This window comes from Rhinolophus sinicus, linkage group LG02 (genome assembly GCF_036562045.2).
Source record: "Rhinolophus sinicus isolate RSC01 linkage group LG02, ASM3656204v1, whole genome shotgun sequence".
Taxonomy (NCBI): Eukaryota; Metazoa; Chordata; class Mammalia; order Chiroptera; family Rhinolophidae; genus Rhinolophus; species Rhinolophus sinicus.
Genome location: NC_133752.1, coordinates 147,343,154 through 147,367,803, shown reverse-complemented (window position 1 = coordinate 147,367,803; position 24,650 = coordinate 147,343,154). Strand labels below are relative to the sequence as shown.

The following is a 24,650-nucleotide window of genomic DNA, read 5'->3' as shown; positions in this document are numbered from 1 at the left end:
TAACAGCTCCGAAAGATATGTCCATGTCCTAATTCCTACAGCCTGTGAATATTACCTTATATGATGATTAAATTAAGGATTCTGAGATGAAGAGGTTATCCTGGATTATTCAGTTGGGCCCTCAATGCCATCACAAGTATCCTTGTAAGAGAGAGGCAAAGGGAGACACACACAAAGACGAGAAGGTGATGTAAAGACAGAAGCAAAAAAAAAAAAGACAAGCAGAAATTGGAGGGTTGTGTCCACAAGCCGAAAAATGCTGGCTACCATCGGAAGCTGGAAGAAGTAAGGAAAGGATTCTTCTGAGAGCCTCCAGGGGGAGTTTGGCTCTGCCCACACCTTGAATTCAGACTTATGGCCTCCTGAACTGTGACTGTAACAAATGTGGTAGACAGTAATCTAACTGTATCAGTAATCACTTTCAATGTCAATGGTCTAAATATACCAATTAAAAGACAGAGATTGTCCGGTGGATCAAAAAATAAGACCCAACTATGTATTGTACAATACCCTTGCTTTAAATATAATGTAGATAAAAAGTTATGGGATGGAGAACGATATACCATAGTAACAGTAATCAAAAGAAAGTAGGAGTAGCTATATTAATTTCAGACAGAGCAGACTTCAGAGCAAGGAACATTACCAGGGATAAAGAGAAGCATTATAATGATAAAGGAGCCAATACTGAAAGAAGACAAAATAATCTTTAATGTATATGTGTCTAACAACAGAGTATCAAAATACATGAGGCCAAACTGTTAGAACTGCAAGAAGAAATAGATGAATCCACCATTACAATTGGGAGACTTTAGCACTCTTCTATCAGAAATAGACAGATCCAACAGGCAGAAAATCAGTGAGGACATAGTTGAAATCAACAGCATCATTAATCAACTGGATATAATTGACAGCTATATAATACTTCAACCAAGAATAGCAGATTACACATTCTTCTCAAGTTCATATGGAAGGAATATTCACCAAGATAGACCACATTCTGGGCCATATAACACACCTTCACAAATTTAAAAGACTAGAAATCATACAATGTCTGCTCTTACACAACAATGGATAAACTAGAAATCAATAGCAGAAAGATAGCTGGAAAAACCCCCAAACACTTGGGGATTAAATAACACATTAGTCAAAGAAGACATAGAAATCTCAAGAGAAATTTAAAAATATTTGGAACTAAGTGAAAATAAAACTACAACTTATCAAAATTTAAGAGATGCACAAAAATGGGGAAATTTATAATATGAATGACTATATTAGAAAAGGAAAATGATCTAAAATCAATAGCCTAAGCTTCCACCTTAAGAAACTGAAAAAAATGAAGAGCAAATTAAATCCAAAGTAAGCAGAAGAAAATAAATAAACACTGGAGCAGAAATCAATGCAATTAAAAACAAGAAATCAATAAAGAAAATCAATAAAACAAAAACCTGGTTCTTTGAAAGGATCAATAAAATAATAAGCTAAGCTAACTAAGAAAGGCAGAAGACACAAATTACTAACGTCAGAAATAAAAGAGGGGACATCACTACAGATTCCATTGACACTGAAAGGATAATAAAGAAATATTATGAACTCTACACCCACAAACTTGATAACCTAGATGAATGAATTCCTTTAAAGACACAATCCTTTAAAAGTCACAATAAAAAATGGACAATCTGAATAGACCTATATCTATTAAATGTATCGAATCAACAAACAACCTTCCAAAACAGAAAGCACCAGGTCCAGTTCACTGGTGAATTCTACCAAACTTTTAAGGAAAAAATTATACCAATTCTCTACAATCTCCTCCAGAGGATAGAAACAGAGGAATACTTTCTAACTTATTCTATGAGACTAGTATTACCCTAAAACCAAAACCAGAGGAAGACATTACAAGAAAAGAAAACTATAGAACAGTTATCTGTCATGAACATAGATGTGAAAATCTTCAACAAAATTTTAGTAAATCAAATCCAACAATGTATAAAAAGAATTATATACCACAACCAAATGGGATTTATCCCAGGTATGCAAGGCTGGTTCAACATTTGAAAGTTAAATTAATGTAATTTACATCAGCAGGCAAAAGAAAGAAAATCACATGATCATATCAATAGATGCATAAAAAGCATACGACAAAATCCTACACTTATTCATGATGAAAACTCTCAGCAGGGGCAGCTGGATGGCTCAGTTGGTTAGAGTGCGTGCTCTTAACAACAAGGTTGCTGGTTCAATTTGCGCATGGGATGGTGGGCTGCGCCCCCTGCAACTAAAGAATGAAAACAGCGCCTGGACTGGGAGCTGATCTGTGCCATGCACAGCTCGACTGAAGGACAATGACTTGACTTGGAGCTGATGGGCCCTGGAAAAAAGCACACTGTTCCCCAACATTCCCCAATAAAAAAACAACAACAAAAAAACTCTCAGCAAACTAAGAATAGAGGGGAATTTCCTCAATTTGATAAAGAACATCTACAAAAAACCTAAGCTAACATCATACATACTTAATGGTGAGAAACTTAAAGCATTCCTGCTAAGATCAAGAACAAGGAACAACGTAGGGGTGATTCCCACTCTCACCACTCCTTTTCAACAACATACTGGATATCCTAGCTAATGTAATAAGACAAAAAAGGAAGTAAAAGGCATACAGATTGGGAAGGAAGAAATAAAGCTTGTCTTTATTCACAGAAGACATGATTGTCTATGTAGAAAATCCAGCAGAATTGACAAAAAACTCCTGGAATTAATAAGCAATTATAGCAAAGTTGCAGAATACAAGTTTAATAAACAAAAGTCAATTGTTTTCCTACCGTGTTTCCCCAAAAATAAGATCTAGCTGGACAATCAGCTCTAATGCATCTTCTGGAGCAAAAATTAATATAAGACCCGGTCTTATTTTACTATAAGACCCGGTCTTATATAATATAATATAACATAACACCTAGTCTTATATTAATTTTTGCTCCAAAAGATGCATTAGAGCTGATTGTCTGGCTAGGTCTTATTTTTGGGGAAACACGGTATATACCAGCAATGACCAAGTGGAATTTGAAATTAAAGACAATATGCCACTCACATTAGCACCCCAAAAATGAAATATTTAGGTATAAATCTAACAAAATATGTGTAAGATCTATATGAAGAAAATTACAAAACTCTGATAAACAAAATCAAAGAAGAATTGAATAATTAAAGAAGAACTAAATATATGGATATGTATTGTCAAGATATCAGTTCTTCCTCAACTTGATCTACAGATTCAATGCAATCCCAATAAATATCCCAGTAAGTTATTTTGTGGGTGTCAACATACTGATTCTAAACTTTATTTGGAGAGGCAAAAGATCCAGAACAGCTAACACAATATTTAAGGAGAACAATGTTGATGGACTGACACTACCCAACTTTTAGATATACTATAAAGCTACAGTAATCAAGACACTGTAGTACTGGGGAAAGAATAGACGAAAATGTCAATGGAAGAGACTAGAGTCCAGAAATAGACCCACATAAATATCATTAACAAAGGAGGGAAAGCAATACAAAAGAGCAAAGATGATCTTTTCAACAAATAGTGCTAGGATAACTGGACATCCACATGCAAAAAATTAATGTAGACAGACCTCACACCTTTACAAAAATTAACTCAATATGAATCAGATGTAAATGTAAAATGCAAAAGTATAAAACTCCTAGAAGATAACATAGAAGAAAACCTACATAATCTTGGGTTTGGTGATGACTTTTTAGATACAACACCAAATACATGATTCTATGATAGGAATAATTGATAAGCTAGACTTCATTAAAATTAAAAACTCTGGATAATGTCCAGAGAATGAGAAGGCAAGTCACATTCTGAGAGAAAATACTTGCAAAATATACATCTGATAAAGGACTGTTATCCAAAATATACAAAGAACTCTTAAAACTCAACAGTAAGAAAGAAGGCCAAAGACCTTAACAGATACCTCACCAAAGAAGACAAGACAGATGGCAGCTAAGCATATGAAAAGATGCTTCACATATGTCATCAGGGAAATGCAAATTAAAACAACAATGACATACCACTACACACTTACTCGAATGGCCAAAATCAGGATCACTGACAACATCAAATGCTTGTGAGGGTGTGAAGCAACAGGAACGCTCATTCATTGCTGGTGGGAAATAGTACAGCCACTTTGGAAGACAGTTAAGCGGTTTCTTACAAAACTAAACATACTCTTACCATACAATCTAGCAATCATGTTCTTTGGTATTTATCCAAAGAGTTGAGAACTATGTCCACACAGAAACCTGCATGTGGATGTTTACAACGGCTTTATTCCTAATTGCCAAAACTTGGAAACAACCAAGATGTCCTTCAGTACATGAATGGATAAACTGTGGTACGTTCAGACAATGGAATATTTAGTGCTAAAAAGAAATGAGGTATCAATCCATGAAAAGACACAGAAGAAACTTAAATGCACAGTACTAAGTAAAAGATGCCAATCTGAAGACTATGTGCTGTATGATTCTGGAAAAGGCAAAACTATGGAGACAGTAAAAAGATCAGTGGTTGCCAGAGGGTGAGAGAGTAGAGGGAGGAAGGATAAATAGGTGGAGCACAGAGGATTTTTAGGGCAGTTAAAATACTCTTTACGATAATATAATGATGGATACATGTCATTATACAGTGTTTGTCCAAACCCACCAAATTTAGAACACCAAGAGCAAACCCTAAGGTAAATTATGGACTTTGGGTGATTATTATGTGTCAATGCAGGTTCATCAGTTGTAACAAATGTCCCACTCTGCTGGGGGATATTGGAACCTATGTATGTGTAGGGGCAAGAAATATATATGGGAAATCTCGGTATCTTCCTCTCAATTTTGCTGTGAACCTAAAACAGCTCTAAAAAAAAAATAAAGTAAAAAAAAATTGACAATCACTAAGTAAAAGTAAATAGCTTGTTGCATGTTTATTCTCATAGAATGCTCAGAAAAACAGCCTGAAAAATTAAACGTGGAGTACTCACTGCTTATTAATCTAATGTTAAGATAGGAAAGCACTGCATAGCAGAAAGTCCAGCTTCCAATCAACAACTGTTGTCTCTTTGACAGAACTCCAATCCAATTATGCCCTAGCTGCTGAATTTTCTATCACCACTTCCCCTTTGTTTTAGAGACAGCATCTACGACCTTCTGTTAATGCGGTAAGGAAGAAATCGCTTCCCAGAAAAGGCATAGCCCACTGCATTTTACAAGATAAAGAAAAAACAAAAAGCTATTTGACTCTGACAAGCTGATTACTGTCTGTGGAGGAGCAAAATGCCTCCCTTAGGACTAAGGGAATAGCCAATGAGGTACAATATGTTTAAACCTTAACCACTGCTCCGCCAAGAACTGCTACATATGTGCACACTACTCTCTCCTCTGAGAAGTCACATGCGCATGATGGCAAGGACAAGCCTCCACAAGGGTCTGTCTGGCCGTGGTTTCAAATGCACGTAAAGTACGAGAATGCTGAATTAAGTCTCCCCCTTCCACTTGTGCAATTACCTGGGTAAAACGTAGAAGGGAAGAAAAGGAAAAGCTGAAGAGGGAACAGCTAAACTGTTGAATCTACTATGGTGTCTTCTAAACACGTATTTAGACACCTACACCCCTGAACATTTTAGAGTAACTGCTTTTATTATCCCCACATACAGACTAAGTGGACTACCGTGTCTTCCTTAGTCCTAAGAAATACCTTGAAACTGAAGTAAAATGTCTAAAGTTATTAACATAACACCTTGAAAAAAATGAATGCACACAGATTGCCATTGTGTAAAAGAATGACGCGCACGGACGTGATGGATGTCGGTGATACTACCTGCCACTCTGGCGCTTGTGGTGCGCAGCTATACACCACGACTGAGATCTTTAAAACTATCCCAGCAACTCTTTTCACTTGATTCAAATAACTGGTGCCAGTTAAAGTTTTGGTGTTTTTTTTTTTTTGGTCAGCAAACTTGAGAACAGAGACATACAAAGGAGGTAACTGAAGCTTAGCATTAAAACATAGGCGTTTTAAAAAAAAAACCTCATCCATCTTATTAAGCTGTCACTGTCTGTCTGTGATAACCTCACAGGAGCCAAGTTTGGAGTCTATGTTCAGTAGGTTGCTGCCCTTAATCACCTTTCCTTTGCATGACTTCTTTTGTGTGCACGCGTGCGCACACACACGTACACATACACACAACTAACTGGTGTGTCAGAGACACTCAGCAAAACAAATAAATGAGATCTTCGGATACCTAGAGTGATAATTTTAGTAGTTTGTGACCTTGCTCAATAAAGCATTCTCAGCTCTGAAGCCAAGGATTTGACTTCATGGTCAGAGGTAGAAAAGACAGGACTTCAGTTAGATGTTTCCTGCAGTTGAAAGCAGAGTTAGTTTCACATAGTTCACAGTTAAACAATGAATCATTATCAGAAGCAAGAAGGAAAAAAAATATTTTTAAGCAACTTTCCAATAACACTGACATTCAGACAAAACATAACAAAGAATCCCTTTACTATAAATATCAACTATGAGATTCTCTCTTTTGAGATTCCGATCTCTTTTAATCCTTTATGTGACCTTCTACATATTTGCATCACAAATTATTTCACATAAATATTTCCATGTATCTATTTAGTCATAGATTTTCATTTCCAATGATAAATAAAACATCCACTGCATTAAGACACCACAGTTTGTATAAGGGAAAATGAAAGAGGAGATATATGGAAGTGCTATCAAGTCAAAGGAGGACAGGATGTGAGGTGTGAGTGAAGAATTTTGTTATTCAACAGGTAAGATCCTCCCTGTAGTCACATATCAAAAAACGCTAGAGAATAAACATGCTAGCAATCACTGAGCAGAATATACGAGTACATCTCACTACACTGTTAACATCCTTCAAATCATACCCTAATTCCACCTTAGTCATATTTCCTCGTTATCAATTAATATGGCAGCCACTATAACAAAAGTCACACTACTACATGGCACTACACAAATCAAGTTACCCAGATACCATCCTTTGCATTTGGGAACTTAACAGGCATAAAACTAAGATGGGAAGAAGGGACTATGAATCAGGAAGTGACCCAGTCTAGAATTCACAATGATGACATCAGAATGCTTCTTTGGGCGTATTACTGGAGAATGCTGAAGCTATGATTTTTAGGTCCCAGTTTTCTATCTCTGTCTACATTTCTGGTTGATCAAGAATTAGTTTTCTTTCCCATCTTAAAATCAAGTCCCTGCTACGAAACATGGTTGTTATCTCACAGAAAGTTAGCCACACTTCAGCAGCATTCCCAGGCAGATTAGAAAAAACAAACACATTACAGATTAAGGCTGAGGCAGTTGCACAGAGGTCTCTCCATTTTAGTAAGAATTCTTATTTTTTTGTACTGGCAGAGCTCAGCAGTCGATCCAGCTCTCTCTGGTATGGCATTCAAATACCTAGAACCATAGCTAGGACTTACTTGACTGATTGCATTTGGCCCATTTACCAAAAACCACTGCTTATTCATTTTTTTCCTATGCTAGATGTGCATATTTACATGTATATGAAAAAGAATAAGGAAGCAGTTTAGACTAGCAGTTAAGAATGCTGGTCTGAAGTCTGTCTGAGTTTGTACTGCAACTCCATCACAAAATATTGTATGACCTTGTACAAGTTATTTAACCTCTCTGAGCCTCAGTTTTCTCATCTGTAAAATGGAGATAATGTTATATCCTCCCTCAAGGAATTTCTAGGAGTAAGTAACACCTGTAAAATACGTTGCCACAGTTCATAATAAGAGCTCAGTTAGCTTTGTTATTGTTGCTGTTGTTATTATCATTACATTGAAAAAGTTAAACAATTTTCTTTGTAATTTGTTCTCTCCCACTCCCCACATATGATCCCTGGGTGGGATTTAATTTTCCTGCACTTTATAAAAACACCTTCCTCTAAGTTGTATGTGTGCACACGTGAGCTGCTGGTCTGTACTAATTATGCTAATCCTGCACGTCATGCTACAGAGCCTTCCCTAGGCTAACGCTCATTTTACCACAGATTGGTTGGTTCAGTAAGGAAGGGAATTAAATTAGGATTGTAACCAAGTCTAGAAGGTAAAGAGTCAGTTTCTCTATGAAAAGAGATCTTACCCAATACCAGGCAGTTTGAATCCTAAGTAGATAGAAAATATGAATCCTAAAACTAGAGAAATGAGGTCACTTTCATATTTTATCAATCTAAATTTTCCAGGAGCTGAAAAAGGAGGAAATGTCTTTCTCTTTCTATGCAGAGAATTAAGTCGCTTCTCGTGTTTATTGGGGCCCGTCTTAAGATTTATACTTCTCAACTAGCTTGTAGTAGAAGGAAGCTGAGATAGCCCAAAATAAAACTAAGAAGTAAATGTTTACTTTTGATATCCTCACGAGTCGCCATGTCTCCTTTGCTTAGGGACCATTCCACCTAAGCCAATTCTCATCTACTATTGCCTAACCCCAAATGAAAACTTCCATTCCTTTATATAGCCAGTATCACATACTTTTTAAGTAACTTATTAATTTACATGAATCTTAATGTAGAAGTATACGGGTTTATTTTTGGATAGGGAATCTTTCCTGTTTACCTTTAGTTTTCACTTATTTATTTTTTTAAGATTTTTTTATTGGGGAAGGGGAACAGGACTTTATTGGGGAACAGTGTGTACTTCCAGGCCTTTTTTCCAAGTCAAGTTGTTGTCCTTTCAATCTTAGTTGTGGAGGGTGCAGCTTCAAGTTGTTTCTTAGTTGTGGAGGGCGCAGCTCAGCTCCAGGTCCAGTTGCCATTTTCTAGTTGCAGGGGACACAGCCCACCATCCCTTGCGGGAGTCGAACCGGCAACCCTGTGGTTGAGAGGACGCATTCCAACCAACTGAGCCATCCGGGAGGCAGCTCAGCTCAAGGTGCCATGTTCAATCTTACTTGCAGGGGGCGCTGCCCACCATCCCGTGCGGGACTCGAGGAGTTGAGCCGGCAACCTTGTGGTTGAGAGCCCACTGGCCCATGTGGGAATTGAACCAGCAGCCTTCTGAGTTAGGAGCATGGAGCGCTAACCGCCTGAGCCACCGGGCCGGCCCTCCTGTTTACCTTTAAATTGCACTGATTTTTTTTTCAGTCACATACAAGGCTGCCCATGGGAGGCAGGGAGAGACGAGACTTTACTGTCCTCAACCTCAACAAAGGAAAAGGGCTCTACTTCCTCTTGCTTTGCCCAGTCCTAATACCTAGACTCCCCAGATATAGCCCATTCTATGTTCATCCTGTCCTTGCTCTGAACACCTAGAACCAGTAAAACTGTCACTAGACAAGCCAAATCTTTTAACATCAGAGAGAGAAGAAAGGCTGCCTGGCTGGCTGGCTACCTAAATCTCTGGATAGATTCTTGGATTTTTTGAGGGAACATGGAGCTGTGACTTCACATGTCTAATTTTCTCTCTCCCTTTCTCTAGCTATTCCCAATCACATGGTTATCTGCTCACAACATTGAAAATTAGAGGACTGCATGATTCTAACTATATGATATTCTGGAAAAGGCAGAACTATGGAGACAGTAAAAAGATCTGGGATTACCAAGGGGCTGGGGGTAGGGAAGGGAGGGATGGATGGGTGATTTTTAGGGTAGTGAAACTATTTTGTATCATACTGTAATGGTGAATACATATTATACCCACAAATATACCCGTATTTCTCAAAACCCACAGAATGTACAACACAAAGAGTGAACCCTAATGTAAACTTCAGTTAATAATAATGTGTCAATATTGGCTCATCAGTTGTAACAAATGTATCACAGTAAAACAAGATGTGGTGGTAGGGTGGAACAAAGAGGGTATAGGGAACTCTGTACTTACTCATTTTTTTCCATAAATGTAAAACTAATTTAAAAAATAAAGTCTATTTTTTTTAATTAGAGGAAACACTGGTCAATGATCCCCAGCAGGTACAATGGCTAATAAGAGACAAGGTAGGCTGTACAAGAGGACGGCAAAAAGTAAAAAATTTAGACTACAGGGCTTGATCTCAAACTGGAGCGGAAACTAAAGACAAGAGGCTTAAGGAAGTGAGGGAAACAGAGAAAGACAGCTCTTGTAGCATTTTTATATTGACTGGTATGCAAAAAATAAAAGCAAATATTACCTCCCTGGGAGAAGAAGGGAAGCTAAGCTTCTAAGGGGCACTGAGATCCTCAGCAGGAAAATCTCTCCTATTAAGCCTCTAGCATAGTTACGAGCGTAACCCCCATGCCTCTCCCTGTGGCTAAGAAATCAGTTTGTCATTGTAACCAAGTCTGCAACCCGTGCTGGTGCCAATCTTTATGGTAGATTGCAGTATTTTTCAGGAAAATCAAGGGATAATTGCCAGGTATCAAAAGAAGATCTGACCCTTGGAAAGAAAAAGGTTCCTTTTGCCACAGGATGATTCTCTGTGGAATAACATAAATGGCTCTTCGAGAGACTTGTCTTTGATAAGCAGAGCTGCAATTCTGACAGCCAATCTGCTGAATGCCGAACAGAGCACTCAGGCTTTCTACAATGACTCGAAGGACATGGCAAGGCTGCAGATTTATTCTGCAGACTTTCCCTGCAGAGCCACTCAAGTTTTTCAAAGGCAAAAAGGAAGAACTCTTTCCTTCTAACCCAGGGAATTGCAAATTCCACCTGGGATTTAAAGACAGAACTATGTTTGCTCAAAATCTGACATCATCGATGTGAACAACAAGATTTAAAAGCTGGAATGATGGCTGGCAATTTTAGTCTTTAGAGCAGAAGTTGGTTCAGCTCTTCAATCTGCCAGCAGAATCAGGAGCCACACAGGGCACATGGTGTGCCAGACGGGAATGGGCTAATTTCACAAAATGCGTTCTCATTTTCTCTCTACTTTCACATGACAACTGCAAATAGTCCAGATTCTTACCAAAGCACAATCTTAGGCAGTGTAGTTCACTGCACAAAGAAATTTCAAAGCAAAAACACAAAGGCACTACTACAAAGAGATAAACCCCAACCATCTTTTCTCCATGATGCTGTCCTTCTTGAAATCCTATCCTTAACCTGATAATTTTGTGAGAGAAAATTTAAACAGCAAAATCTAGCTATAACAAACTATTAACAGCAGCATTTCTCCCTCACATTTGTATGTCATTTCTTCAAGATGAGATTTTTGAAAGAGAAAAGCTCTTTCATCTTAACTGGAAAGTAATAGCCACGTGCTGTAATTTATAGGACAGTCCCTCTGTGGTTAAATACATTCAACCCTCAACAAACAAAAGGTAACTAGGCTTGAGAGTTAAGATATCCAATTTCTGCTTAAAACCTTTTTTGTTGTTGTTATGATAAATAAAGCAAGGACTAAAAAACACTACAATTTAGAAGTAATCAGTTCTATTTTGATTTTTTAAAAACACGTGTTGCTCTACTGAGCAAGTACCTGGAATAGGTACTGAAACAAGGGGATTAATAATAGCAAAATATAGCACAGGAAGTTATAAGCAGAAAACCAGAATAAAAATTCCCTCCCCAAAACAAAATACATAACCCTTTTTACAAAAATGAATAAAAAGGGAAACGAATAAAGATTGTTTTGCTTTATAAATATTGGCAAACAACACTGTCAAATTTTTACATATAACCAAAAGTCTAAAAATTTAGCTAAGTAAAATTTAGCTAAGTTTTTACTAACACAACTGTAACCCTTTCAAAGGGCTTTATCATTTGGTTATAAAGCCTCAATTACGATTAAAACCTGGCTCTGACCAAACTCCAGCTCAAGGGACTTTTCTTATATTATAAAGTCCAATTTAAAAGGGGCATTGCATTTTATTTAAGTCACTGGCATATGGTTAAAAAGCTTAAGGTTGCCCAGTTACATCCTTTGAGCAGAATGTGGAGGCTTTCTTTCTTCTATGAAAAAGCTTCCAGAGAGCATCTCTTGCACCTTGTTCATAATGCACAATTTATCGGCATTTCGCCTCCTTTCTAAATGGCCGGGAGGGAAGAAAAGCTCCACAGCCACTGTGTGTGGTTAGTAATGGCGCTTTTACTTGTCATTGTACAAAGCCTGTTAAATATTTACAACACAGACAGCAATATCTAGTCCTAAACACCCAGTTGTGGGTTTGAATTTTTTGAGAAATAAATCTATGACAAGTTTTCCCCAGCAAAATGCCAGAAGACTTTACTAACAGCTTCAAGAGACCCAGAGGGTCCAGAGGAGCAGTTATAGGCCATCTGGTGATTACTTATTATTATTTATACAGCGCTGTACATGTACACACAGATGTGTTATGAATCCACATACAGAGTAGGCCCTAACAAGGGCTTCAGACAAAATGCGACTGCTGAGCAAGTCAATCTGCATTAAAGAAACACACTAACCAGAGAGGGAGCACATTCACTGGCTGTTCTTCAATGTGCCGCATTAGCTGCAAGAGTATGTTTGATAAAAGAATGAAGAATTCTACATAATGATGTCAATATCTTGTAAGTTAACAACCTACCTATATGTGGTTTTGCAGGGGTGGCAAATGAGGGATTAATGAAGGACAGGCTCTCAGATCCAGAAGGTACTTTATAAACCTGGTGGTCTGTAAAATAAGAGATTAGGAAAGAGTCCCTCTCCTAACTGAGGAAGAACTGAGACACAAACATACAGGATTTTTTTTCTTACCAGGAATGCTCTGAGAACAGTTTCTGGGCTCCCATTCCAAATATTAAGTCAAGAAAAACAAGAGTGAATAACTGAAAAAATTTACCTTAATTTTTGGGTATAGCTCTAATTAGGTTCACATAGCCTTGTTTTGTTTTTTTGTTTTGTTTGTTTTGGCAGACTGGAGTAAGGATGCTTTAATCTGCTATGCTTTTAGTAACATGATAATAAATATAACATGAAAAACTGAAATAATCAACCATGTGTTTCTAAGGACAAGTGTCAAGAGTGCTAGAGCTGACATTTAAAAACTTGGATTTAATTCCTGTGCTTAACACCTATACATTTTTTATCCCAGTCCCAATTTTATCTACACGACGCATAACAGGGGTCTACTTCCATCACAAGGTTACATAAACTGCAGCACACTCAGAGTGGACTGAAAGTTATTGCAAAATCAACATATTATTACAAAAAACCAGGTTAGCATTTGGCCTAATTGTGTATAATGCAGTGTATTTTCAGCTGCCTGACAGCATGCAGGCAGCACTCTTACCAGATGGGAACTGGATGAATTATTGAATGAAATATGAATTATTAAATGAAAATCTGAATTTTTTTAAACTCTTGGCAGGAGGTGAGGAAAAAAGGCTTATTTGTTTGCCTGAAATTGCCCTCACCTGTCGAAGTATGTAAAGATAGCATATACCACCACAAATGGCATTTACCTACCAGGGCCATTTCTTCCCTTGCTATTCTCCAATTCAAGATACTCCATTAACATAAAGAATCAGTAGTCAGCACCAACACATTCTTCCTTGCTTTTCTTTTGTGCTAATGCCAGGTAATAGGGAAACTTGCCAACGGGATAGAATTAAAAATCCAGAGTCCCATAGTACCAGTATGGCCCACTTAATGGGAGGGCTGGGGTAACAGGAATAATCTATAGATTTGTGTTATATAGGCAATAAAACACATACCTTTGTAGTATGCCAGCATTCAACCAATCATAGAAGCTATTTGTTGCCTCATATATTACAAAGCAATAGAGATTTAAGGGATAATGTTCACGGAGGCAGAGGACACGAAGCAATAAACAGCACTGGAGGTTGGTTAAATGCCAAGTGAAGCCAGGACTCCAGCATCATAAACATTATTCCTACTATATGACAAGATAAGGAGGTATAAGAAGCTGCCCTCAATCCCACCACAACTAGGGCTCCACTGCTGTTCTTGGCCTTCGAAAGGGAAAACAGGCCCTGGAGGTCTATGAGCTAGTTACATGGTTCAGGTCTCAGAAAGGTATGAACAGAACCCCAGCTTGTACCTAAATGTCCTCTGGGAGAAGAAAAAATCTGGTAGTAGATATCCTCAGGGGGAAAAAAAAGAGTAACAGCCCTTCAGGGTCACACTGGGCAGAGAAACAATCAAAGATTTTTTCCTTAAAAGGATAGAATTGATACACAGTAGTTATGACAGGAACCTTTCTCAATGGCTAATAATGGGATGATACTAACTGTCCATTAAGTAGTATCTCCTCAGAGGAGATGTGTTCCTGTTCTTAAGGAAGTAGACGTTCTAGGTAGTAAGTTTCTATGACCACCTTCTACTCAAAGACCTGATTACAGTGACCAGAAGGACTACTTAAATATGTATAATTTGTATTGCAAACCAGTGTTTGTGCTTGAGAGGGAGGCATAGGAATATGGAATTGGTCAACTCCTAGTAATAAAAATTAGACAAAAAGCATCCAAAAGGTAAGTTATCTAACATGAAAGAACATCTCAAATTCAAGATTACTGATAGAAACGTCGTAATTTTTCCTGCTTCCACATACAATAGAATAACTTCATAATTCCCTTCAAATAAAAGTGTTCCCCAAAGCATTAAAAACTTAAGACTTCCTAGATTGAGCACCAAACTATACTTCTATTATTTTAACAATAACACACTGGGAAAGCCATTTTACAGTCACAATGTTTTTAAATAGATGCTATCTTATAAACATCAAAAGCCCATACAACTCCAATTCAACCAGCCCTTTCCCATAGGGAATCTGGGACACTGTTGCCTTACCAACAATAACCCATTCTCTGGAGGCAGTGCTATGAACTACTCCCGCAGCCACAGTCCAGGGAGGTATTAGCAGGAATATTACTTTCCCTGAATTCCTCTTCATGAGAGTGATGAGGCCTCAAGAGAAACAGTCTCCACAGGAGAACAGGGATGAGAGGGCTCAAAAAACCCTATCACCTGTCTTTTCAGATAAGAATGTAGAGAACACAACATTCAGCAGCCATCTTGTTTAAAAAAAGCACATGCAGCATATTTAGAACTCAGCTGTGTCACATCAGACTTAACTGTTGGGAAGTGGATCATGAACAGAATCCAAAAATAACAGCCATTAAAGACCTAGCAACCAAAACATGTTTACGTATCCATTGAAAGCCTGGTGGTTTTGATTATATGGTGGAGAGCATAATCCGCTAGTCTATTTTAGGTGAATTTTCCTTTCACCTTCCCTTAATATTAAGGCATAGATGATTTCTGAGTTTAGGGGTATGTGGGGTAAAGCCTGGGAAGGGAACAGATATTGAAAAAATGCAAGAGTCCTGTAGTTTTCGTTTGTTAGTTGGTTTTTAAGGATCAGTCTCTTGAATTATAATTTGCTTTCATTCTTTCTTCCTCTAACTGGTAGAAGCCACTGATTTTTGAAACTTATTGCAGTAAGTTCTAAACCATGCCTTGCAAAAATTATCATGGTCCTTATTACCCCTCCTGGGATTTATATAGCCCTTTTAATTACTCTACCATTTCTGGAATAAAGAATTTAAATCAATGACAGTCAACTATTAATAGCTAAAGGCCTCAGTGGCTCCAGAATAAAACCATTTTCAAGGGATATAAGGAAGTTGGATGACAGGCCAAGGGTAGTTCATTTTACCAAATTTATCTTCTTTGCCGTATTTTCACTATTTCATATAGCACAAAGCAATCACAGTAAATCTTGTAGAGATCCCACTCTATAGTTATTTGTTACTAGATAATTGGGAGAAACTTGGAAGGAGACTAAATAGAACTAAAGAACTACCATAAAGTTTTAACATGCAAGAAGGTAAAAAAAAAAACCTAAAGACTACCTTCAAAGCCTTAAGTTGTAGCTTTCTATCCTTTTTCTATGAAACAAGTAACTTGAATCCAAAAGAAGGTTGTAATCTCCCTAAGTTCCACATTCACTGAGGGGGGAAAAAAAAGTCTTCAGGCCCTACGCCAAAGGTTGTAATGAATCCTAATAACCAAAATACCAACAAACAATTCAGACATGGGAGGAAGAAGTAGGGGAAGAAAAAGGCTTATGGTAAACAGATCCCAACAGTATAAGAAGGAACCAAAGTAAAAAGTCCCTACTGTTTTCGTACCTCCAGTCCAAAATACAAAACAAAAACAAAGACACAAAACCCTTCTAGGAACTCTCAAATTTCAGTGAAAACTACTCTTTTCTGATGGAACAACCTGAAGAAATCGTATTTGTATCTTTCTTCCTCACAGAGTATAAGAGATGCTTTTCGTGTGTATTCCTTTATTTTTATCATCCATTTTTATTTCTTTAAATCCTCGTCTGAGTGGTGGTAAGCATATAGCATATAAGGGGGTACAGGCGTTAAGCAGCTTAAACAATGAGTGAAGAAAATAAATGTAAGTATGAGAAAAATAACTCTATTCACCAAAAATGCAGATTTTTAAAGTAGAGAAGTGAAAAAGGTACCAGGTATCAATTATGGGAGTCACATTAAAATACTCTATCAACAAATTCAAACAAAATTTTGGAGGGATCAGGTTTGGATATGTATACCAATAGAGCTGTCTGAAAAGTGAAACAAATTTACCCTATTTCCCAAGTGGCTTCTATTGTAAAAAAAATAAAATATAAACCACATGGGGAAAACAAGCAATGAACAATAGAGTTGAAAACTTTGACAAGGAAGGAAATACACCCTACATAATGAATCTTTCAGAATACAAAGGCTTTTTGAGTCTTTTCTGAAATTTTCAGCATTTACTGGAATTTGAAATCATCCTCCTGCCCATTCCCTGTCACCACCCCTGTCTCATCCACCTTTCAAATTCCAATTCTTAGGAATCTCTGAAACTTAACTCTCTCTTTTTGTCTACGTATTCACAATGTTTAATAGAACTAGTCTGCAATCTCACATACCACCAGTAAGTGTCACTGGACAGTCACGTGACATATTCCTAACAACAGAAATTCAACCCTTCAGGTTCCATAAAATCAATTCATGAAGGCAGATAAAACTTTCACTGTGTTCCTTTCTTCATCCTTTGTGGAACACGGTCGTAAAGGAGGATCTAGGAAGAAGAGTTAAGAAGATGCAAAACGGGGGGAAAAAGGCAGTTTCAAAAAATTATTAAAAAAGGATGTGATGAAACATATCTGACACATAATGTACACATATGCAAACAACAACATGGCAGCTGACATACAACAAGGCATTTCATGGTGTCAGACAGGGAAATTGGCTGAGAAGTCTTATAGTTTACATATTGCTGTGAGGTCTCAGGTTCTGTGTTGGATTTGTCTTTCCTGGACAGATATTTGCCTTAGCAGCTAACAATTATTTTCTGCAACAACAGTCAAAAGAAACATTTTTTTTTCTTTTTTAAAAAATCCAAATAGACACAGGCAAATTAAGGTTAATGATGAATGGGTGCATCCTCAGCTGCCTATCCAACTATGTTAAGCTGACTTTTATATCCATGAAGGTTGAAAAGAAGGTATTTCTAAACTTGCTTTGTATTTAGATGGATAGGTTTAGAAAGGAGGAGAGAGCCACATGTATTCCTCAACACTGTGTGTTGGGAAACAAACACTAGTAGAATAACAATATGAAAGAGAGCAAGGCAGATTTCATTACGGTAGAGTGCCTACACTTCCTCGTAACTTGGATTTACACACTGCAAATCCTCTGATCTGATTACCTCCAGTGATCACGTAAAATACCGGCTTTAAACTCTTTGCCTTAGTGATAAAACAGCCACTTTGATTCACAACGAGACATTCACAATAAAGTATATTGTAAACGTACCTGTCCACAGCCCGGGGCATTGCACACAAACGGTCTGTCGTCTCCCATATTTCATATAGTAGAGCGGAGCTGAGGAGGAGGAGGTAGGGGGAAAAGTTATGTTAAATATGCTGGAGTTTAAAAAAAAGTGCTTCAAAAATATCAAGCCTAGAAACAGGTGTTCCAAGAATGCCATCTATCAAAGCTGTAAACAATGGCTGCTTTGGGGAGACCCATTAGACAGGTGGCATATGATCTACTGTGCCTCAATTGAAACTTTTAATTAGAAAAATTTAGACCTAAATAGTCGAGGAATTTCAAACCTTTTGCTAGATTTTCCCTTTCTGCTACAGTATGTAACACACTTCTCCAATCTGCTGAATTACAACCAATGCAGTTCCCTATGTCAATAAATCCACTGAACGCTCGATGCGGAAGCCATATTTCTGAACTAGAGAAGACCAAAATTTGTCATTTAATTAATTAAGGGATTATAGGAGGGGTGCTCCATTTTACAGGGCCATAATCTGGCTCCCTGGTGTATAAACTACAAGATGGTTGGCAAGGGCCGTTTATCCCAGATTATTGCCAAAGAAAACAAAGCACCCATCCTATTGGGCTACACGGGAAATGATTTTCATTAATAAAAAATAAAAATAAAAACCTTCTCTCCCCACTGGGAGCCTCCTTCTCCCCCTACCAATCGTCTGTGGCAAATGGAGAAATATCGGTGCCCTTCCCCCTCTGATTCTATTTATGGCTAGGTTTTTAAAAGCAGCAATAAAACAAATGTCGACTCTTTGGGGGTTTACTGGGTGAATATGTTCCGGCTGTTTGTGCTGCTCTCGGCCAGAGTTCTTGGGCTGCTCTGTTGCAGCCAACAGATGTGTGCTGCTGCAGGGGATAAAGAAATGGCACTAAAAGGCATCACCATCCATCCTCTCTATTTCTCTGAAGAATTTAACAGGACTTATACTGTTGTTTTAATTATTGAAGCTAAACTCCTGAAATGCTGATCGAAATTCTTTGTCAAAAATAATAATTCCAATATGAATGTGTTGGGGAAATTTCTCATATCCCTCCTAGAAATAAAAATAGAGGTGGAGATGGATAAAAATTAGAAATGCAAAAAAAAAAAGATTAAAAATATATTTTGAAAGGGTGGAAGAGAAGAAGGGGGAAGGGGACACAAAAACAATCTTTATAAAATAAACTCTTAAAGGACATTTTCAAACATCCTTCTACAAGAGAGAAAGGTATATGAAATAATATGAACAACAGAAGGTAAAAGAGGAAAAAGTACAATTTGAATATGCCTAGAAATGCCTTCAGAATTGTAACCAAATTTCATATTTTTATCCTGGAGATAAACCAAAATATCAGGTTAAAGTCAGTCAGGCCTGCATTAAAATAAAATGTTAAAGTGCTACACTAGATGTGGTAATCAGAAAACCACGCTTAAAATCCAGAGGCTAGCTAGGTAATATCTCTCCGACTCTTGCAAGACTCACTCTGGGGTTGGAAACCAGTATTTCTGGTAGTCTGGTCAGTAATTCCACAACTTATCGGTGTTTAAAATTGTGGGATGCCCTGTAAAATACAAAAGGCTTCTTAGTCATCTTTCAGGGTCCAACTATGAAGAAACTGATGCTACAGCATTGCTGTAATGGAAGAGAGCCTGTATGTACATAGGTGTACACAGATTTATATCACATTTAGCCAGGATAAATTGCTTCAATAAATTCTCTTCCTAGGAGAGCCAGCTCAAACTGATGATTGGGCACTGGGAAAATGAGAGCTTTATTCTTCTTCACATAGCCCCAGGACAAGGGGGTTTTCTGGTTTAAATACATGATTTTTTAGCACTTTCTGGAACTAGACATAGTGCAAAAAATAAATAGAAGTAAATAAATGCAAAGACCAAGGCCATTATGGCTGAAAACTCAAAACATTTCTGGAAAGCAACTTATCTTTGGAAAAAATCCTAATAAATGTTGTGCTGGAGATAATTTCACTTCCTAATCCCCAGAACCTGCTTTCCTAGTATAATCACGAAATGAAAACTTTATTTCAACAAGGTCCTCTAATATATTTACCAAAAAGTAAACCACAAAAAATAGAGTAGATACAAGGACCAAGCGGCATTTCTTTTTACCTTGGCTCTGTTATTTGTGACTAACTTTTCTTAGTTTTCTACCTAAAGGAGGGAAAGGGTCCTGGCCATGGAGTGGGGTAGCATCACTGGCACAGGAAGAGGTTAAATAAATTCTGGAATGGTTTCCCTCAAATCACAAAATTCAAAATTTAACCAGGTTTTGTACAATCACATCACAATATAAGCCTTCCACATTTTATTTAATTGCATCCTTACTAGGAAATAGAAATGAAAAATCATGACTTTCTAAAAGCAATTTAAAGGGGGGAGGCAAAGCATTAAAATTTAACAGAAGCATTTTTATGGCTCTTAAATATTCTAATCTGACAGTCACTAACTAGGATTTCCTGCTTCCTTCCCAATTGCTGGCTTTTGTTTGCCATTTTCACTAAGGAGAGATCACAATGGGAGGAAGGAGGCCCTCTTTCTTAAATACCTACAATTATTCTTAAATCATTCCCTCAATTTCTTGCCCCTTTTCTTTTCCGTCATTCTTGCCTTTTCACTTTAAAGTGATTTGTATTTTTTAAAAATCAAATATTTAACAACAAAAATAATGATCTGTCCTACCACTTTAAAAAATTTCCAGCTAACATTTTTTTTAAAAAAATTCTTCATCCCCAGTCTGTTGCATCATTACATATAAAGAACGCCATTGCTTATTTCTATCTGATACTTTAAACAAATCTCTATGAGAGGTCAAATTGATGCCCTCTCAAACACAAAAAAGCAACACATATCTGTAGCATAAACAAACTGAGACAAAAGGTGAAATCTTGAATAATGATGCTGCCATTCACTGGAATTTAACTCACAGCCCATTTGTAACTGGACTGTTTGACAAGCAGATCGCACGTCTGGGCATCCACTCAGTCTGTCGTCTGCTTCGTGATCTTCAGCATGAAACTCAAGCATTTTACAGAACTAAGCAGTACATGACAGACCATGGAAACACATCTAGAGACATTTCCAAGGGGAAGTGAGATCCCTTCAATGGAGATCTTAGAACAGGAAAACAAAGATACATAAAGAGGCTGTCCTAGAGGCCAAGTCAGCCAAGGAACAGGCTCAAGTACACAGTGACCAGAATGCATATATGATAAAATTAGTATCTACTCAAAATAGAGAAAGTTATCCAAATGCTGGGAGACAAGTGAAGAAAATCGAAGGTTTAGAGAATGATTTTTAATAACTGGGATAATTTCATAAAATCTGTCAGTTTTGTCAGAGCCTAGAGGAATAACCTAAAATAATCAATGTACAAATAAAAAAATTGATTCTCTATGTATATGTGTATCTACCCACCTTTTTTTTTTCTAAATAAGATGAAGATGGAGTCTGTCACTGAGGTCCACAGTCAATTCTCTGGACCTGGTTGTGATGGGATTATTTCTTTAGCAACCAACTGATGTTAATAAGATGTCCCAACTTTCAGTAAGAAATAAAAGCCATGTACAAACACACCCATGGGTCTGTTCTCAGGTTACTAGTAACAAAAAGCAGATATTGCTAGATACAAAAAATGAGAAGGGCATATGTACCATAAATATCAAAGATTTCATAAAAATCTAGTAGGGGTTCAGACTAGCTATCATTCATTCATTCAAAAAACGTTACTAAGGGACTACTAAGTGCCAGGAAAAGTGGACATTAAAAAAAAGAAGAAGAAAGAAAAGAAAAGAAAACAGGCCTTTGCAAAAAAAAAAAAAAAAAAAAAAAAAACAAGTATAACTCACACGTGTCAAAGAAAAATCAGAGCTGGGCAATAAAGTGGTAAAAAACAGATTTTATTCAGGACTATTGCAATAGTGGAAAAGAGACCTCCATATAGAACCGGCTTAAATCCAAATACAGCATGGGCAAGTGGGAATTTATAGGCAAGCACCAGAGTGAGGGGTCAGTGGATGGAAAATTACTAAGAAGAAACATCAGGGAAAGGGGGATTCTGGCTAAACCGACCTAACAGGATTCTTGCTGAAGACAGGTCAGGGTGATCAGATTATCACCTGGGGAATGGTGGAGGATGAAGAACCTGATCAGATATAAGGGTGATCAGATATGGGGGTTCTTGCTAAAATTGGATTTTTACAAGGAAGTACACTGATGGACCTAAAAGAAGGCTCAGGAGCCTGACTAAAATTTGGACAAGCAAAGAATCTTTGTCATCTGGAATGAAAGATGCCAGCTAAGTAGTAGGAATGATGGCTTAATTTATAAATTCAATTAGTCAGAGGTGATGAGTGTTCATATTAGATCCCTTGCTATTTCGTTTATTCTTTATAGTCATTTATCCAATTGTTCTGCTAGCAATTCCAGAGTATGGACAAGAGTACAAAAAAGAGGGGTTAACAGTCTTGATAAAAGATTTGACAGGGAAGAAGTTTGAAACTAATAACCACAATTTACTTTATGGACCAAAAAGTAAATTTACTCAGTTTTAAAATTCTTTAATTCACTGAATATTTTCTTCAGTGCTTACCATATGCTCTAGGCCCCATAATTCAACAGTGAATGACACAGACAAGGTTTCTACCCTCAAAGTGCTTATAGTCTAAAAGGAAAAGACAAATTCTAAGCAAGTAAACAACCAAAATCATTTTAGATTAATAGCAAATAATCCTATGAAAGAAATGAAATAGCAATGTGTCAGTGACTAGGAGCAGACTCCTTTAGTTTCATGAATAAAAAGGAAATGGCTGTATTATCTGTGGCCAAAGGGGAACGGGGTAGAATATAGACACCTAGCTTAAAACTTCTGGAATCCTTTCCTCTCACAACACAGTTTATGTTCAATAAACATCTATTGATTTAATCTGAAGTTGATATTCAAGTATACTTTGCTGAAATTTAACACTGATCTTCAAGTTTTTGCAGCAAGCTGCTGGGACCACAAAACAATCCCTACGCAGGTATTTATGTATTTAAAGTTATACATGGTTAAGCTGCAGTTTAAATACATATTTTCAACTACATACTTTGTACCTAAAGTATTTTATGTGACCTCAGCCAACCAATTCTATGCTTTTCTTATCCAAATAATATAGAGGAAGCTCTATAGTTTTTGGTTATAGTGTTAAAAATGGGGAGGAGGGAGGTATTTGTCAAGTTAACTCTTAATTGACCCTTGAAAACAAAACCTAGGCCAGAGCTGTTAAGCTATATTTTCAAGTATAAAAGAATGCTAATCAAGAATGCTGCAGAAAGGGCACCTTAATTAATATAGGACTTTTGGGAATACAAATTAGGACAATCTTTCTGGAAAGCAACCTGTCAATATTTATATTAAGTGTCTTAAAACGCTTTGCATTCTTGGAACGAATCATTCTTCCAGGACTTTATTCTGAGGCTAAAACCAGGAACATAGACCATTTATATATTAAAATGTTCATCATAGTCATCTTTATAACAAAAATAAAACGGGAGTTAAATTAAATGTTTAAGAACAGATAAATATAAATTAAGAGATATTGCCTTACAATAGACTATATTTCAGTTGTTAAGAATGTTTCTGAAAGCTAATGACATGAGAAAATGCTATACATTAAGTGGGAGGAAAAACGGGATATAAAATTGAATATGTTCCATAATTCCAAATTATAAAAAAGCAAACAAAATAAGCATAGAAAAAGATGAGGAAATTAATATCAAACGTTAATAATGATTATCTCTCGATAACAGAATTCCAGGTGATTTTATTTTCTTCTTTGTACTTCAGTATTTTTTTTTTCAGTATTTTTCAAAGTCTCTACAATGATCACAGGTTGCCCTTAATAAATCAAAAGATATATAATATAATCTACTAATAAAAAACTATGTCAATCAGCATGACTTAAAAAAATACATCTATGAGTTTTTAAAAAGGCCTATCTATATCTGTTAGACTATTTTAAAGCACTGAACAGTATATTTATAAATCATACAAAGTTGTTCATTCTCTACTACAAAGTAACAGAACCAACTGTCAATGTTCTAAATGGACTACCAAAAAAACTTTCTAAAATTATAATCTAATAGTTTCATATAGAAATAGACATGGTGGAAACTTAAACATTTCGATACACAAGGTAAATCAAGCAGTTCAAGATAGTTCCTCCTTTGTTGCCTTCAAGGACACATTTTCAGAACCCCATGAATGCTCCCTAACAAGGAGTATTACTTATATTAAACACTTAGAAATTGCCCTAACCATCTATTGCAAAGGGTATAAAGAGAATTGAAACCAAGCACAGCAGGTACTAAATGCCTTTCAGCTCACCTATAAATAAGCTAAAAAATTTAGACAGGAACCCAAGCAAAGCTCTATGGGCTACATTATCTTATGATTAAAAAAGAAATCATACACAATCAGCTCTCTTACAAGAACACAACTTTAGATACCAAGTTTTAGACTCCAAGATAATTTAGCTGCTGCTAAGCAAAAAGTACAAACACTGAAGCTCTACATCACAGCAGTTTCAACATTTTATTCTCCATAGAATACTCAACGCCACTGTGACGTGCATTACAATATCTAGAAAACTGACTTAAAAAAGATTCCAATAAACATATGAACTATGAAACTATAATGCAGGTTGTATGAACCCCAGAAAACAAAGACGACTCACATTTTACTAGGTAGTAAATTATTTAGAATTGAAATTTCTGTTCCGAAGTTCTGGGTTCATTTTCCACTGTATTATTTAGCCTAAAAACAGTTTAGCAT

General features: G+C 36.8%; 1 protein-coding gene across 5 annotated transcripts in view; it reads right to left on the bottom strand.

Moving 5' to 3' along the window:
- Positions 1-24,650, bottom strand: part of LOC109443728 (cyclic AMP-dependent transcription factor ATF-7) — a 74,333-nt gene that overhangs the window by 40,684 nt on the left and 8,999 nt on the right. For all 5 annotated transcript variants that reach the window (XR_002136737.2, XM_019724426.2, XM_074325612.1 and 2 more), the window contains exon 2: positions 17,815-17,883. Coding sequence is in view for 4 of the 5 variants with exons in the window: in XM_074325612.1 (XP_074181713.1) it covers positions 17,815-17,869 (55 nt within the window). In the remaining variant the exon portion in view is untranslated. The remainder of the gene's footprint in view (positions 1-17,814; positions 17,884-24,650) is intronic.